Source organism: Staurois parvus, unplaced genomic scaffold, assembly GCF_062004578.1.
Source record: "Staurois parvus isolate SC_StPar_1 unplaced genomic scaffold, SC_StPar_1.0 ptg000050l, whole genome shotgun sequence".
NCBI classification, from domain to species: Eukaryota; Metazoa; Chordata; class Amphibia; order Anura; family Ranidae; genus Staurois; species Staurois parvus.
The window spans coordinates 3,910,722-3,928,657 of NW_028317846.1; the positions used below are offsets into that span (position 1 = coordinate 3,910,722).

Consider the following 17,936-nt stretch of genomic DNA (forward strand, 5'->3'; position numbering starts at 1 on the left):
GTTGTACTATGGTTGGTTACAAACAAATAATAACACACACATATGGTATCGCTGTGATCGTCAAGAGCTGGAAAAATTTTTTTGCATTGTTCTTTGGTGGTAGGTTCTGGTTGTAACAAGAAACGCAGCTGAATTTAAAAACCCATTTTTTTTTTCTTTACTATTTTGGGCCAGTTTTCCTTTTGAGAATAATAAAAAAAAAAAATAAGGAGATATCCATTACCATTTACCACTAAACGGAAGCAGAATTTGTTCTGAAAAAAACAAGCTATAATCCACATGGATGTACAAAGTAGTTGTGGTGATATTGATGGTTTTACTAACACATGTCAAAGGTGCAAGATTGTGTTTTAGGCATTAAGATTTGTTTTACCCTTAGGCGTGAAGGGGTTAAGGTGAACTTCTGCATTGCTCAAACAGGGCAGTGTAATAGGTTCAAAATACTTTTGCCTTCCTTTTCACTCCTCTGTGTTCTGTTCAGTTGAAGAAAGTTCTGTGAAAGCTACACAGCTGTAGACCGATGTGACAGTGCTGATTGGCCTAGCACTATTGCATGGAATGAGTCGAAAGCTTCTGCATACACAGAAGTTCTGCATATTTCCTTTGGTTCCCAGTTCTCAACAGAGCAGTGGAAAAGCAAAGAAAATGTAGGTATATGCTGGGGAGGGGGTATAATGGTATACCTGGATTTGAGCTTTTAATAAGATCTAGTCTGATTGGTTTGTATTCGATCCAGGTTTTTGTTAATCATCCCTATGGTATTTTTAATACAAAGTTATACATAAGACATCTTAGGATATTTCTTTCTTTTCTCTTGATTAGCCCAAATTGTCTCTTGGGGATCTTTTCGAGGCAGAGTCTGACAGTGACTCAAAAGAGGAGACACCACAGAAAAAGAAGAAGAAATCTAATCAGGAGGAGGATGACAAGCTGCAGGAAGAGCTGAAAAAGAAAAAATCGAAATCTGGAAAATTGAAGGAAAAGTCCAAGCCTGAGGGGGAACCAGAGAGCCAGTCTACGGAATCCAAACCAAAGAAAAGACTGTCAGAAAGCAAAGAGGATCTGGGCAGTAAGAAACCTAAGAAGGATGACACCAAGGACTCTAAAAAGTCCAAGAAGGAAGAAGCCAAGGACACTAAATTCAGAGTGAAAGAAGACTTGAAAGAAAAGAAACCCAAAAAATCATTGGGATCAGAGCTGTCTAAGGAAGAAACATCACCTGTAGGACCAGAGGCAGAGACTGTTGGTGTAAGCAGTGATGTTCTTTCAGAAGACCGAGACAAAATGGGTCAGGATGAGGAGATCAGAAATCCAGAAACCACCCCTCCATATGAAGCAGAGGATCTCTCATTTGGGGGTCCTTTTGAAGAGGAAATGGATGATGTGAAACTGAAAAAAAAGAAAAAGAAACACAAAAAGAAAAATGACGACTCCAAGCCCATGTCGGTGGATGTGAGCCATACGGACAAGAAAAGCCTGGTGAAAAAGCAAAAATCTGTTGAAAAGTTGAAAGAAGCTCTGGCTGCAGAAAAACTGCCAGCTCCAGTGTCGAAGAGGCCTAGTACTGATGACAAAGTTAAGAAATCTGTGGAATCCTTGGCAGAAGTAAGTGTCTAATGAAAATTATGAACTAGTATGCAAATTGGATACAAAGTAAATAGCAGATTTGTCCTAATTTGTGAAATCTCCAGAATATATGCATAGACAGTTGACCTGTTCCCACAGTGTACAGATGGATATTTTTTATTCTAATCAATATTTAGATATTCACTACTTTTGGGGGATTGGGTAATTGTATGCATACTAGCTGTAAATCAAGTTGAAATGGCATAGACCTCTTAGTGGTGCAAGACACTCCTAAAGACATCACAATGCATAGAGGAAAACCAGATCTGTATGTGTTCATTTTTTTATAGTTGCTATGCTCTTGTATCAATGCTTCAGCTTATATTCCTTTTGGGGGAAAGTGGTTGTGTTTTTTTTTCCTCCCCTGCCCCAGTCTCATCTCATTTAGACTTGCTTTGACTTTAACGCACATTAAAGTGCCTACCTTCAACATACTTTTTTTGATGCTTCTGTGACGTGATATTTTTTTTTTTTTCTCTGAGCTTTAATAAAGTTTGCCAAATGCCCTGTGCACCCACCCCCACACACTCACACTCAGCAGATCTCCAGCTTTATTAGTACCCTTGTTCAGCAGATCTCTTGATCAGTAGTACCCCCAGCTCTGCTGGTGCCACGTTCAGTAGTACCCCCAGCTCTGCTGGTGCCACGTTCAGTAGTACCCCCAGCTCTGCTGGTGCCACGTTCAGTAGTACCCCCAGCTCTGCTGGTGCCACGTTCAGTAGTACCCCCAGCTCTGCTGGTGCCACGTTCAGTAGTACCCCCAGCTCTGCTGGTGCCACGTTCAGTAGTACCCCCAGCTCTGCTGGTGCCACGTTCAGTAGTACCCCCGGCTCTGCTGGTGCCGCGTTCAGTAGTACCCTCGGCTCTGCTGGTGCCGCGTTCAGTAGTACCCTCGGCTCTGCTGGTGCCGCGTTCAGTAGTACCCTCGGCTCTGCTGGTGCCGCGTTCAGTAGTACCCTCGGCTCTGCTGGTGCCGCGTTCAGTAGTACCCTCGGCTCTGCTGGTGCCGCGTTCAGTAGTACCCTCGGCTCTGCTGGTGCCGCGTTCAGTAGTACCCTCGGCTCTGCTGATCCCGCCACGTTCAGTAGTAACGCCCAGCGCTGCTGATCCCGCCACGTTCAGTAGTAACGCCCAGCGCTGCTGATCCCGCCACGTTCAGTAGTAACGCCCAGCGCTGCTGATCCCGCCACGTTCAGTAGTAACGCCCAGCGCTGCTGATCCCGCCACGTTCAGTAGTAACGCCCAGCGCTGCTGATCCTCCCCTTTCTCTGGTCGTCTCTCGTCTCCTGCTATAGTCCTCCCACGCATGAGATTGCTAGTTCTCCAGTCCCCAGGTCTGCTGATCCTGTACCACTCAGTCCTCTCTCCAGTCCCCACTCACCTTCTGCTATAGCATTCCTATGTTGTATGCCACATGTGCCGTCTCCTAGTTGCTCTGCTCCAGTCTGGGCCCTGCTCACCTTCTGCTATAGCGTTCTAACTGTATCTTACAGAAGCGAGTACAACCCTCACATTTTTGTAAATATTTTATTATATCTTTTCATGTGAAAACACTGAAGAAACGACACTTTTCTACAATGTAAAGTAGTGAGTGTACAGCTTGTATAACTTTAAATTTTCTGTCCCCTCAAAATAACTCAACACACAGCCATTAATGTCTAAACCGCTGGCAACAAAAGTGAATACACCCCTAAGTGAAAATTTCCAAATTGAGCCCAAAGTGTCAATATTTTGTGTGGCCACCATTATTTTCCAGCACTGCCTTAACCCTCTTGGGCATGGAGTTCACCAGAGCTTCACAGGTTGCCACTGGAGTCCTCTTCTACTCCTCCATGACGACATCACGGAGCTAGTGGATGTTAGAGACCTTGCGCTCCTCCACCTTCTGCTTGAGGATGCTCCACAGATGCGCAGTAGGGTATAGGTCATGTCGCTTTCTTGGTGCTCTAAAACCAAAGCAACGTGTGAACAAAACTGTAGGCTTACCTTTGTATTTAGTGACAGGTGCTTTGATTCAGAGTGCTTCAAAAAGTGACATTGGACGTGCTCTTTTTAAAGTGTGTGTGTGTGTGTGTTCAGCAGGCAAAATAAGTATTGTACATGTTACCATTTTTTCTAGATAAATATATTTCTAAAGGTGCTATTGACATGACATTTTCACCACGATAGGAACAACCCATGCAATCCATACATACAAAGAAACCAAAAGAAATACGTTCATAAATGAAGTTATGTGTGATAAAATAGAATGACACAGGAAAAAAGTATTGATCACGCTAAGTTATTTAATACTTTGTTTAAAACCCTTTGTTGGTAATGACAGCTTCAAGATGCCTTCTCATGCATTGCTCAGTTGTGATTTTTGCCCAATCCTGCCCCTTGTCAGTGCAAATTATTAGAGTAACAGTAAAGTGGCGAGCGAGCGACCAGATATGTTTATTGCACCACATCCCTTAGAGTTAAGGATATTCAATAGAAAGGATGGGACTTTCAGGGTGCATGAACATGAATACTATACACATTAAAAAGATATATATAATTTTATCTCATATTTTTAAAACAAAAAAAAATACAAAAACATAAAAACAATTTCAGTACTAAGTGTTGAACCGAAATTCAAACTTGATTATATAATTGTAGTTACTCCCTACATGTTTCGCCCTCACGGGCTTCTTCAGGGTAGATTTTTGAAGAGATTTCAACCGCCGAGGCAGTCTGTTGAAAGTTGCAGAAGGATATATGGGTGTATTCTGTCTAAAGATCTAATTGGCCTATAATGTCCAAAACAGTTTGAGAGTATAATGGGCATCAAATATCTATCTCCTTATATATTGCAATTCAAGTAGCAAGGACAGTGTACACTCAGTATCTTGGAAGCTGTTTTGGAACCAACTGAAGCTAACCTCGTCTGGACTGGTGTCTTTTTCTGACACCTAGTGGTGGAATTGGAAATTGATCTTCAATTAAAATCTTTTTCCCTACAATGGTGGGATCTGGGGGCGTTTGTATGAAGAGCTCTCTTATGCATGCACCCTCCATATCGTCATGAAACTGGTCAACAAGCAGCACTGGTGACCTTCAGATACCAATGGCACAGCTCCATGCAGTGACTTCACTTATGGCTGCTTTCCTATTACCCTAGGTTCACGTTTATGCAGATTTCAGTGCGTTCTCCAGTTTGCAGAAACGTCACAGTCCATTTAATATAGTTTCCTATGGATCTAGTTCACGTCAGTGCCTTTTGAGCCGGAGTGTTTTTTTGGAAAGGCTGAGGAACTTTTTTTTTTCCCGCAGCAGAATGTGTTTTGCGTGTAATAGACTTCAATGGACCTGCACCAAAAACGCAAGTGTTTGTGTTTTTGATTCTTTTTGCAGGAAAGTATGACAGTTCTGTTCATGTAGTGTGACTTTGATGCAACTCTACACTCTGGCACTCAGCATCAAAGTAGCATCGCCCTAACCCTAACATTTAACCCTAACATGTGACTTTGGACTCATAAAGGTTCCTGCATTACTTTGATGCTACTTGAGTGGCAGAGAGTGTAAAGTCGTATCGATCACATTACGTGAACAGAACTGTTATACTTTCCTATTAGCCAAACAAAAAACCCCCACAAAATGCATAAAAAGGGCGTCAAAAACAAGTGTATGAAAAATGAATCGGCTGCAACCTGCAGAGATGAACCTAGCCTTAAGAGTGTTTTTGTATTGCATTTCACTTCTTTCTTGCTGGGACTGTTAAACCTTTCTTACTTTTGGCCCCCTGGACTTTCCCAGGGGAACCCAGGATGTGGATGTTAAGTCTTCTAGTTTCAAGCTCTTTGGAAAATGTTGACAGCTGCTTAAAAACTATCTATGAGAAGCTTGACATTCAAAAGAACGTGTCCATGTCTCTACATGACTGCATGTATCAAAGCCTTAAGAAGGAAAAGGGTTCTGTTTTTCCTGTCCACAGAATGCTCAGAATTTGTTGAAAAGAATGTCTTGAATCAGAAAAAGAGCATGTCCATTTTATGACAAGCCTTTTATCTAAGTCTCTAAACTACTGACTTGTTTTCAGGCAATGGGTATCCTTAAGGACCTCATGGACTAAAGCAGCCTTTTTCAACTAGTGTGCCTTCAGGTTTCTTCAGGGGTGCCATGGAAAATGCCTAAAAGTTGCCCAAAAATTTGTATACAAGCCAGCAGGTGGATTTAGCCTGCCTTTTAGTTACACAAAGTACAGGTTTTCATTGTGCACCATTACAATTTTCTAGCTGCTGACATCCTAACAACCAATTATGCCATCAGCTAAGGATGTCGGGCGCCTGCACAGTATCCTTGTTTGCCCCTCTTTTGCCCCTCTCCATCAGCACTGGGGACACATTAGGAGAGTGAGGGTGAAGAGAAACAATGGATACTAGTCAGTACCAGTGTGCAAAGGTGTTTTTGCTTTAGAATAATAAATCGCCTCTAACGATGGGTGTCCTACGTTTGTGGATGTTACTGCGTTATTTAAAATTATTAGTGTAGTTTTACAGTTTAGAATAGGGTGCCTCAAGATTGTGCAGAATTTTAAAGGGTGCCTTAACTGAAAAAAGGTTGAGAAACACTGGACTAAAGAACAGAAGTATTGAAATTAAATTAGGAATCCACCTTCGACAATGCTAAGCCAGCTTTGGCCACTACATGTCTGGCTCATGACCTTGAATACAGGCTCACACAGAAGCAGACACATCTTGAGGTGGGGGTTTCTAGGGAACAGACTTGAGTACTTTCCCACTCTGTTTTAGGTGTCAGAATCTTTGAGGATGTCTGCTGAGACTACAGCTCTCATCAATCCAATCAAGCAGAGCTCTATGTTCACCTAAGAATTTGTGGTGTCCTGTGCTTTAACCACTTGCCGACCGGCCGTTGTATATAAACGGCCGGACGGTGGCACTGCAGGGTCGGGTGGCCGTCAATAAACGGCCTCCCCGCACCCTGCTTGTGCGCGCTCCCTGGGAGCGCGCAGCACCGCGATCCGGTGCCCGCTGTGTCCTCCGGACACAGTGAAACACCGATCGTCGGACGGGACCTCTGTACGAGGTCCCGATCATGTGATCACTGATTGGCCAATCAGTGATCACATGCAAAGTAGTAAGCAAGATGTCACTTGTGACATCATTGCTTACTATGTGTGAAATCTGTGAATGATCACAGAGGTCACATGGTACAAGGCTATTCACAAAAGCCTTGTACCATGTGACAGGATGTGACCAATCACAGCTCACTCAGTTCTTCTCAATGAGTGCATGAATGCACACAGAGAGAAAGAGAAATGATTGCTTTTACATCCTATATGGGTGTAAAAGCAATCAGTGTAAAAAAAAAAAAAAAAATCTTCATCACCCCTCACAAGTAGTACAGTGTCACCATGGTGACACTGTACTGCTAGGGTGACAGTATGTAAAAAATAAAAATAAAAATAAAAAATAATATAAAAAAATAAAATAAAAATGTAAAAAAAAATGTTTAAAAATTATAATTTTTGCTTATAAACTAATTTGGATTTTTTTTTTTTTACTAAAAAGATAACGGAATAAATTTTGGCTAAGATTTATGATGAAATATTATTTATTTGCAAAATTTTATAAAAAAAACACTTTTTTTCAAAATTTTTGGACATTTCATTTACATAGCAAAAAAAATACAAATCCCAGCGGTGAATAAATACCACCAAAATAAAGCTTTATCTATCTCAAAAAAATGGTAAAAAATTAATTTGGGTACAGTGTTGCATGACCGCGCAATTGTCATTCAAAGTGTGATAGCGCTAAAAGCTGAAAATTGCCCTGGTCAGGAAGGGGGTAAAAGTGTCCGGTCTGGAAGTGGTTAATGACCTTCTCTTGTTTGCGCCACCATGAAATCTCTTGCAGCAAGATCTTTCTGCAGCTCTAACCTTCCTAAAGAAGTTTGGTTTGATTGTAAGCTAGGAGAAATATTGTCCCATCCCAGAACATTATATTCCTAGGATATCTGATAGATTTAATACATCAGGTCTATTTTGCAGATGAAAAGCTTGAGAGACTGATGGCCATCACAGCATCCCTTTTTAGTGCAATTAACAAATTTCCATTTACACTGCAATGTCCTTTGTGGGTTGGATTTCTTCTTCCACCTCGGCTTTTCAGCTGGTGAAATGCCACCTGAGGTCCCTCCCAGTCCTAAAGTTGTTGCCATCCCCAGACAGCAAGATTGCCCTCCCACCAAGGGAAGTCCTTCAGTTGGTGAGAATTAAAGACCATATGGAAAGCACTTCAAGCCACCCACAAAGAAATGGAAGGACAGCATCTTAGATGCTGTCAGACAATGTTACTATGGTAGCTTACCTAAACAGGGAGGCACCTATAAACTTTGTTTATTGGCAAGCAACATTTCTGCCTGGGCAGAAAAGCATTTATTATCCCTTTCAGCAGTCCCCATCTCCGAGGATCTCCAAAACTTCTAGAAGACTTTTTTTTGATTCTCAATTTGATGGCAACTAAAGGATTTCGAATCCAGAGGTTTTCCTGCAGATTGTGCAGAAGTGGCAATCTTGAAGTAGACCTTTTTGCCAATCAAGCAAACATCAAAGTACTGTGTGTGGTGTTTTTTTTTGTTTTTTTCCCCTTGAGATGTAGCAGCATTAGGGATTGGTGCACTGGTCCATCTCTGGGAATTTCAGCTCTGTTGAGTTCTCCCCCCTTTTCAAACATCTGCCGCTGGTCCCAAAAAGGTTTACAGTAGAGAATACCACTCTGATCCTAGTGGCTCCTTTTTAGCCAATAGAAACTTGATTTTCTAAACTTCTTCACTTGGTGGTAGCCTGTCTCCTTACACTACCTCCCAGGGTGTAGCTACTGTTTCAGGGCCTATTTTTTTTTACACTCAGGTGGAAACCCTGAAGTTGGTAGTTTTTTGTATCTTAAGAAAGCCTCCTTGAAAAGTAATGGCCTATCTGACAGAATGGTTGGCTTCTTTCCAACAAACAGAAGTCACCAAAGCAATCTAAGGCAAAACGTGGACATTTTTATTTCTACCTAGTTCCAGGAGAAAAAGTTATCTTCAAAAATTCCATCAATTTTTGAATTTCTGCAAGTTCCTGCAGAGCAGGGTCTTGCTATCGGCACCCTGAAAATGCACGTTGCCACTTTAGGTGCTTTTTTTTGGAAAGAGGACTAGCTATAGATCCTCTTAATTCAGACTTTTTGAAGCCCTTTAAAGCTCTAGGCCCATTCCAGTAAACACTTTTTTGCCCTATATGGCATCTTCACTTGGTCCTGCACGGACTCCTTTTGAACTTGGGCACATTTTAAATGTTTTTTTAACAATACTAAAGCTGTCTTTCTAGTGGCTGTTACCCCATCTAGATGTTTTAGTGAAATCCAAGCTCTTTGACAACAGGATAGTTCTTACTATCCAGGGTTCTTCCCTAAAGTTTTGTCAGACTTTCACCATTCCCAGGATATTATTATCTTTTCTGTTCCCACCCTTCCACAAATAAGATTTCCATCTTCTAGATGTTAGAAATGTTATGGTGCCTAGAACACACCAAAGCTTTTAGGAAGTTGGAAGTCCTCTTCATCTTGCATACTGGCAAAAGGAAAGGCAATCATGCATGCAAAAATTCCATCTCTTGTTAGCATGAAGAAGCTATCAAAAGAAGCTTACAGAGCCAGGGGAAGGATTTCCTTTTTTCTCTTAAGGTTCAATTCTGCTAGAGCTTTATCTACTACTTGGGCTGAAAAGACCAGTGCTGCTCAAGGCCAGGTTTGCTAAATGGCTACGTGGTGAAATTACTTTGCATTCATTGACATTGACTTAATCTTCTTTCTGCTCAAGTTCAGCTCTTTGGTAGAAAAGATTTTTAGGTTGTTGTCCCTCCCTAATTAGTTAGTACTCTCTTATCTCAGGTGGTGTCCTAGATAGACAACCTGGAAAAACTAAAGTTAGACTTAAAAGTACACTGTATTGCCAAAAGTATTGGGATGCCTCCTTTTACACGCACATGAACTTTAATAGCATCCCAGTCTTCATCCATAGGGTTCAATATTGAGTTGGCCCACACTTTGCAGCTATAACAGCTTCATCTCTTTAGTGAAGGCTGTCCACAATGTTTACGAGTGTCTGTGGGAATGTTCAATCAGTCTTCCAGAGGTGCATTTGTGAGGTCAGGCGCTGATGTCAGATGAGAAGACCTGGCTTGCAGTCTCTGCTGTAATTCATCCCAAAGGTGTTCGGTTGGATTGCGGTCAGGACTCTGTGCAGGCCAGTCAAGTTCCTCCACCCCAAACACGCTCATCCATGTCTTTATGGACCTTGCTTTGCACACTGGAGCTCAGTCATATTGGAACAAAAAGGGACCATCCCCAAACTGTTCCCACAAAGTTGGGAGCATGAAATTGTCCAAACTGTCTTGGTATGCTGATGCCTTAAGAGTTCTCTTCACTGGAACTAAGGGGCCAATGGCACAATGCAGTCAGGCAAGTACCGTTCTGGCAACCGCCAAACCCAGACACGGCCATCAGATTGCCAGACCGAGAACAGCGATTAGTCACTCCAGAGAACACATCTCCACTGCTCTAGAGTTCGGTGGTGGCGTGCTTTACACCACTGCATCCAACGTTTTGCGTTGCACTTGGTGATGTAAGGCTTGTATGCAGATGCTCGGTCATAGAAACCCATTCCATGAAGCACTCTACGCACTGTTGTGCTAATATGAAGGCTACACAAAGTTTTGGAGGTCTTTAGCTATTGACTCTGCAGACATTTGGCGACTTCTGCGCACTGTGCGATTCAGCATGCGCTGACCTCCACTTTGTCATTTTACGTGGCCTACCACTTCGTGGCTGAGTTGCTGTTGTTCCCAGTTGCTTCCACTTTGGTGTAATACCACTAACAGTTGACCGTGGAATATTTAGTAGCAAGGAAATTTCACAGATGGACTTATTGTACAGGTGGCAACCTATCCTGGTACCACACTTGAATTCACTGAGCTCATGAGAGCGATCCATTCTTTCATAAATGTTTGTAGAAGCAGTCTAATTGCCTAGGTACTTGATTTTATACACCTGTGGACATGGAGGTGATTGGAACACCTGAATCCACTGATTTGAAGGGGTGTCCCAATACTTTGGCAATATAGTGTATGTAGCAGCCACATACTTATACCTCTACTTATTCAATCTTGGTGCCTAACCAAATAGCCAAGTGCGATCGGTGTAGTTACACCTGACATTGAGCCCCAATAGGTTTATATTGAGGTCACATTTTTAAAAATTCTTCTGATGTCCTTCATATATCGATGTACTTGAGCAACTATATTTAGTGTAACATTACAATCTCTGCTACAAATCCCAATAGATTTATATTGAAGTCACATTAAAAAAAAAATTTTTTTTTGGAAATATAGTGTAACTACAGCCCTGGCGATAAGTTTTGAGAATGACACAAATATTAATTTACCTGCAAGGAAGCACATGCAGTCATCATTGCTTTGCACAAAAAGGGATTCATAGGCAAAGATATTGCTGCTACTAAGATTGTACCTAAATCAACCATTTATCAGATCATGAAGAACTTCAAGGAGAGAGGTTCATGTGTTGTGAAGAAGGCTTTCGGGCGCCTAAGAAAGTCCAGCAAGCACCAGAACCATCTCCTAAAGTTGATTCAGCTGTAGGATTGGGGCACCACCAGTGCAGAGCTTGCTCAGAAATGGCATCAGGCCAGTGTGAGTGCATCTGCATGCACAGTGAGGCAAAACATTTTGGAGGATGGCTCTGTGTCAAGAAGAGCAGCAAAGAAGTCACTTCTCTCCAGGAAAAACATCTGGGACAGACTGATATTCTGCACACGGTACAGGGATTGGACTTCTGAGGACTGGGGTAAAATAATTTTCTCTGATGAATCCCCTTTCTGATTGTGTGGAGCATCCGGAAAAATACTTGTCCGGAGAAGAAAAGGTGAGTGGATCGAAATTTTGGGTCCATGGTCAGGAAACTCCCCAGACCTTAATCCCACTGAGTACTTGTGGTTAATCCTCGAGGTGGGTGAACAAAAAAAAAACCCCCACAAACCCTGGCAAACTCCAAGCATTGATTACGCAAGAATGGGCTGCCATCAGTCAGGAAGTGGCCCAGAAGTTGATTGACAGCATGCCAGGGCCAATTGCAGAGGTCTTGAAAGAGAAGGATCAATATTGCAAATATTGACTCTTTACATAAACTTAATGTAGTTTGTCATCAAAAGCCTTTGACACTTATGGAATGCTTGTAATTATACTTCAGTGTAGCATAGTAACATCTGACAAAAAGATCTGAAAACACGGAAGCAGCATACTTTGTGAAAATTAATATTTGTCATTCTCAAAACTTTTGGCCAGGGCTGCATTTCCAGGAGTCCTCCAGGACAGGAGGGATTCCCCCTGACTGTTTTTCATGTTTTCTTTTATTTACGTTCCGTGGTTCTCAGGCTAAGTAATGGCTGGCTGCTGGGATTGTGCTTCCTGCCTTTTGGGGGTGGAGTTGTGCTCTCTTAGGTGCTGTTCTTTGAAGACTCCCAGAAATGGAGGTACTGGTGAGACTAAAGTATGCCATGCATTATGCAAAGTTGTTTCCTTCAACCACAGGTTGAAGGAAAGAATATTACTAGATTTCCTCAGCATTCGGTGTTGATGTTCTGCCGGCAGGAAACCTTTCCCATCTGTGGAATATAGTGATCACTACTGGCGGCTCTAGCCACTGGCAGTGGTCGGGTGAAAAGAAACCTGACCGGCTTGTACTGAAGTTGATTGATGTATCGACTTCAATACTCCTATGCATAACATTTGGTCAGTTCCTGCTGAATCGGGCAAATTTGGATCCATCTAAGGCCGACTTCCAAGAGGGTTTTTCGCCTTCAAGCATTCTGTGCATTAAGGTAAAAAAACCTTCAGTGTGCAACTTTCCCCTCAGCCCCCCCTTATACTCCTCTGAACCTGATCCTTATCCAGCTATGTGCATGAGAGCAGAAACTCTCTCGGGTCTCTGTCTCCTCATTGGATGAGACACATGGCTTTTGCTGCTGTCAATCACGGCATAGTGAGAGCTGCATCTGTGATTCTCAGACTCGCAGAACAGATGTGGGTCGGGAGCGAGCATGCACAAAGGCCCCCAGAGCAAGCAGCTTGCTCTGGGGGCAGTCAGCAGTAGGGAGGGGCCTGGAGTACTGGGGGGGCGGGGGGGTACCTGAGAAGAGGAGGATCGGAACTGCTCTGTGCAAAACTGTGTAGAGCAGGTAAGTATGACATGTTTTAAAAAAGAAAAACCACAATTCTGAGCCTTTACAATCACTTTAACTCTAATTTTCTCTACACGTATGTTTACAAATCTTACACAAATATGAGGATTCTAAAATATTTAGCTTAGCTTAAATGTTAACTTGACCCTTATTTTTAGGCTTCATGCACACTGGCCTTTTGGCCATCTCTCCTAGCCGCCAAAAAATTGCCTCATGCTTGTAAACGCATGTAACGTGTTTAGGCGCATCAGATGATTTAGTGGTAATTCAATTGGCCAGAATAATTTATTCTGGTCATTGAAATTAATGCTCAAGCGATAAACGCTCCTAGTGTTTAAATGTGTTTAGGTACGTTTTTAAGTGTGTGTGTTTTTTGTTTTTTTTTTGTTTTTTTTCTCTGCCTCCTAAATGCCTATGTGTGCATGTACACATAGGCTAACATGCAAGGGTGTTTAGAGGCAGAAAGACACCCCTAACAGCATTAAAAACATCCAGTGCGCATGAGGCCTCAAACAATTCATTCCTGCAGAGTGGCGTCTGCAGTTCAGTCAGTGGAAGGTATTTCGCCAGAATTTAAGCCCTCATCGGTAATAGTCTGCAATGCTCCACAGCTAATCCTTAAATAAAAAGGGTTGCTGAGCCATGGAAATGTTTTTTTAGAATATTTGACCAAGTTCTTATGATTTTGATTAACTGTCACTGGCTATTCATGACTTGGATGACCTGAAATCTTCATAGACTATTTCATAAAAATTTGACCCTGATGAGACCGTTATATTAGACGGGGGGTCAGCGACCTGCAGATAGCAATCTACCAGTAGATCTCTGTCTGCGCTTCCTGACCTGCCATCCCAGAGCATCAGAGTGCAATGCTAAGGGACTACTTGTAAAGTTGGAGCTGTAGTAAGGAGCAAGAGCCGCATAAGCTGATGCCTCTTCTGTAGTGCTGACTCCTGTCCAGTGGGGAGATATACCAACTGCACTGCAGAAATGAAGAGATCTTCAGGTCAGTGTGAAGCAATACACTGGGCATAATAGTATAGGGCTGCTTTCACTTAAATGTGCTGTGGTTTACCCACAATGTGGGTGGTGTGTGTGGTGTACCTGCAGCATTCCTGTAGTTTTGCTGCTCTTAGCCTAAACTGAATGCAGAAATTTCAGAAAGTGCACCACACCTGCAAAATATAATATAAGTCTATGGCGAAGCGTAACCAACCCAGCAATGTCCCAGATGCACTGCTCTGCAGTGCAGGTAAACTGCAGCACAACAGTTCAGAACAGTAAGGGTTCATTTATATTTTCAGTATGGGGAGGAGGTTGTAAAACCCATAGTTAAGAGGTGCTTTTACCACCCCCGCCCCAACTGCACCCCCTTTAGCTGCAGTGACCAGGGCTGTACACATGCCGCAGCAAGAGTTATATGCCCTGTCAAGGTTGGTGGGTGTAGCACCTGCCAAGCATGACCCATTCAAGTGAATGAGGCTACTCTGCGAGTGCCCTGCAGCTGTGCAGTACAGCAAATAAGGGGTCAAAGCAGGCAGTGTTATTTTCTTACCACCTGCTTTAACCCCTTAGACCCCACAGAAGCATTCAGTTGTGGGACGCTTGCAGAGTGGCCCCATTTACTTGAATGGGTTGCGATTTGGCAGGTGGTAGCTCCCACCAAATGCAACAGAGGGGTTTATTTCCTGCTGTGCTTGTGTACACCTTTTGGCTGCTGCCTCAGCAGCCAAAGGAGATAGAGATTGGTGGGTGTTTTTACCACCCTGCAACTTATGTATGATTTGCCCTAAAGGTGCCGCTGCCGAGTGCAACTAAGGACTCCTTCACAAGTGCAGCAGGCACTGCTGCTCCTCTGAAAAGAAATCTGATTGTGTTTGACAGGTGGTGAGGCAATGTGTTGCCTTCTCACCCCAGATTTTAAACCCATGATTGCCACGCAATACACATGATTGCGACATGGCAGTATGGTAATTAGAGGATTAAATCAGATGTGGCAGCCGCTCTGTCTGCAGTGTCTGACAATGGTTTTTTTCCTCTAGATTTTCGCACAGGAATGATTGAAGTATACTGAACATATATACGGGATTCTGAAGGGTTCCAAAATTGTAACATTTTATTTCTGGTGTGTTTTTTATGACGTTTTTCTGTCTTCTTGCTAATTGGCCAGTCCATTGCTTTGTGTCTAGGTTTCAAATTCTAACTCCTTTTTGTTTTATCACTAGAATAAGGAAACAAAGAAAGCTGAATTGGTCAAGGAAAAGCCCAAGAAAAAGCATGAGTTTGAGAAAGAAGTAAAGAAGGAACAAAAAGTGGTAAAAAGTATGCAGCTTTGTTACGCTTTAACACTGTATAAAGGGACAATGTGTTCTTCAAAAAGTTTCAGCACTTTCACATTCACAGCCATCTTCACCACAAAGTGGTGAAGCTGTGCAACAGATGTTGAACATAGTTTCCATTTGTATAATTGGAGATACGTATACAAATTCATGTAGCAATGATTCCATTGTTACTTTTGCTATATGCACATCTGTTACGTCAGGCTCCATAGTCAGTACTACTAACAACATTGGCAACATTAAAACTCTGGAGTTGTTGGGCTGATCAAAGGCGACATTTCTTAAAGCCACTGTGTGCATCAACCTTCTGTAGATAGACGCTGGTCTCCAGTTAGATGACTTGGACCTTGATGTTCCTTCTGTGCCAGTAAACTGTTCCCAAAAATACTTCGGTATATAGATAATTTTCTGCTACACCACCATCTATCCTAGAATTCAGAAAACTTGGGATGCTGTGTAAGATCCTACATAAAAACAGAGTGCAGTGATTTGCAAATCCCCATATTTTATTTACTATAGAAAAGCTATCAAATGTTGAAACTGACAAAATGTACTTTTTTACATGGCGTCCCAAAGTTTTTGGAAGTGTGTGTGTATGTATATATGGATGGATAGATAGAGAGAGCGAGCGTGATATATGGATATATAGATATATATAGATATAGATATATATAGATAGATGGATATATTACACATCCTATCGGTGCACAGGTTCTTGTGGCTGAAGTATCGGTTCACAGAGTTGCTTTGTAAAAAGTGATCCCAAAGTGTATCTTCTGGTGTCCAGATTCAGTGCGAAGCTGGACAGGTTACATATCCAGGACCAGAGACTCCCAAATGTGGGCTGCTGATGCTCTGGTGAAGCAGTGGGGTTAGTGCCATAATTTATGTATTTCTGCTGTTACAGCTTCTACATCATCTGCTTCACAGAATTTGGGTAAAATTCTTCCTGATAAACCTGATCACCTCAGCCTTGCGTCGTACAATTGTCTGTGGGTGAACCATGGACCCTGCCAAATCAGCCTGACCTGACCACCTGTGGTAAAGTCAAGTCTTTATCCCTTACAATTGCTGGCTTTAAAGGCATGGCTATTGAAGCTAGCGTCTTGGGAGACTGTGCTTTATTGGATTTGTTTTTCCTAGTCCTCTGAAGGCCACAAAGGTAGCTTCCTGGGAGTTATACCATCTGACTTGGATATCTTACATTGCCTGGTATGAGGCTCAGTGGCTTCATTCCAGTAAGCATGTTGTGGGCTAAATTATGGCCTTTCTGCAATCTGCATTTGATCACGGCTTTGAGTACAGTGGTCAGATTTTGGCCTTGGCAGTCCTATCCATTTAGAGCCCCATTGCGTTACATTCCTTGGTGTGCCTTTGTACAAAGGGTAACGTGTATTGTTCCACTGGTCTGGACTTCGCTGACTGTGGGACCTGAACCTGTTGATGAAATCATTTTGAACCCACCTGGGATATTCCCTTAGCCTTTCTAAGGAAGTGTAAACAATAAAAAAAATTGATGACACTCAAAAATAATCAATCTTAAGTAATAAACATCTAATTAAACTGGTTGTGTTTAGGGATGCACTGAAATTTCAGTGGCCGAAACGTTTCAGTCGAAAACACCCCTTTTGGCCAAAATGGAAAAAAAGCACCGATACAGGTGCCAAAACCCCCCCGCCCCTTGTCACCGCTGCGGCCACCAGCCGCTGCTCGGTAGTTCATTTAAATGTATGGGCTGTCTTTCCTGGGTATGGCCTGCAGTGGTGTGAACAGAGGGTTAAGATTTACCCGAAGTCGACTACTGTAATTCTTCAGTCTGATTCCAGCTTTGTTCTTCCTCAAGGTGCATGGAAGGGTCACGCTAATTCAAAATCTATTTCTTGATGGATACATCCACTTATTTCAAAAGCATGTGGTCAAACAGGCAAAGTTCCACCATTCTTGTTAAAGGCTCGTTCTACCATGAGTGTTCGTACATCTTAGGCTAATCAGCATTGATATCTCAAGTTTGTAAGGCTGCTACCTGGTCATTGGCTCACATCCCCAACCAAAGGTTGCCTCTGCAGACTGCTGCGTGAGTTTCTAACTGTTCTGGTTTGGTTGCTTGCGGCCTGTTGGCTTTTTGCTGTGTAGCCCTCTCCTCATAATCCTTTTTATTGAGTAGGGACACCCCCTTTCCTGTTTTTATGGCTTGGTACAAAATTGAAATTTTGGTTAGCTAGTAGGTGTTATGCCAGGTCAGGGATTTCCTGAGGGTTTTTTTTTTCTTTCTTTTTTTTTTGTGTGTTTGTCCAGTGACCTAAATGTGGCAGCATAACCCTATTGCAAAGGATATGAAGTTACCCTGTGTCCTCTAATGTACTGCAAGAAAAGGACTTTACAGGTAAACCAAAAATCTACTGTGCCAAGGTCCTATTCAAATATCTTTTAATAGGATAAATGGGAAAACAAGTGCTCCTTAAAATGCCAATCATATATACACTATATTGCCAAAAGTATTGGGATATCTGCCTTTACACGTAGTCCATAGGGTTCAGTATTGAGTTGGCCCACCCTTTGCAGCTATAACAGCTTCAGCTCTTCTGGGAAGGCTGTCCTCAAGGTTTAGGAGTGTGTCTATGGGAATGTTTGACCATTCTTCCAGAAGCGCATTTGTGAGGTCAGGCACTGATGTCGGACAAAAAGGCCTGGCTA

At 42.5% G+C, this 17,936-nt stretch overlaps 1 protein-coding gene across 1 annotated transcript in view; it reads left to right on the forward strand.

Moving 5' to 3' along the window:
• The window catches only part of MPHOSPH8 (M-phase phosphoprotein 8), a 104,478-nt gene that overhangs the window by 13,196 nt on the left and 73,346 nt on the right, over positions 1 to 17,936 (forward strand). The window contains exons 3-4 of the mRNA XM_089666222.1: positions 823 to 1,605; positions 15,129 to 15,225. Coding sequence (XP_089522348.1) covers positions 823 to 1,605; positions 15,129 to 15,225 — 880 coding nt within the window. The remainder of the gene's footprint in view (positions 1 to 822; positions 1,606 to 15,128; positions 15,226 to 17,936) is intronic.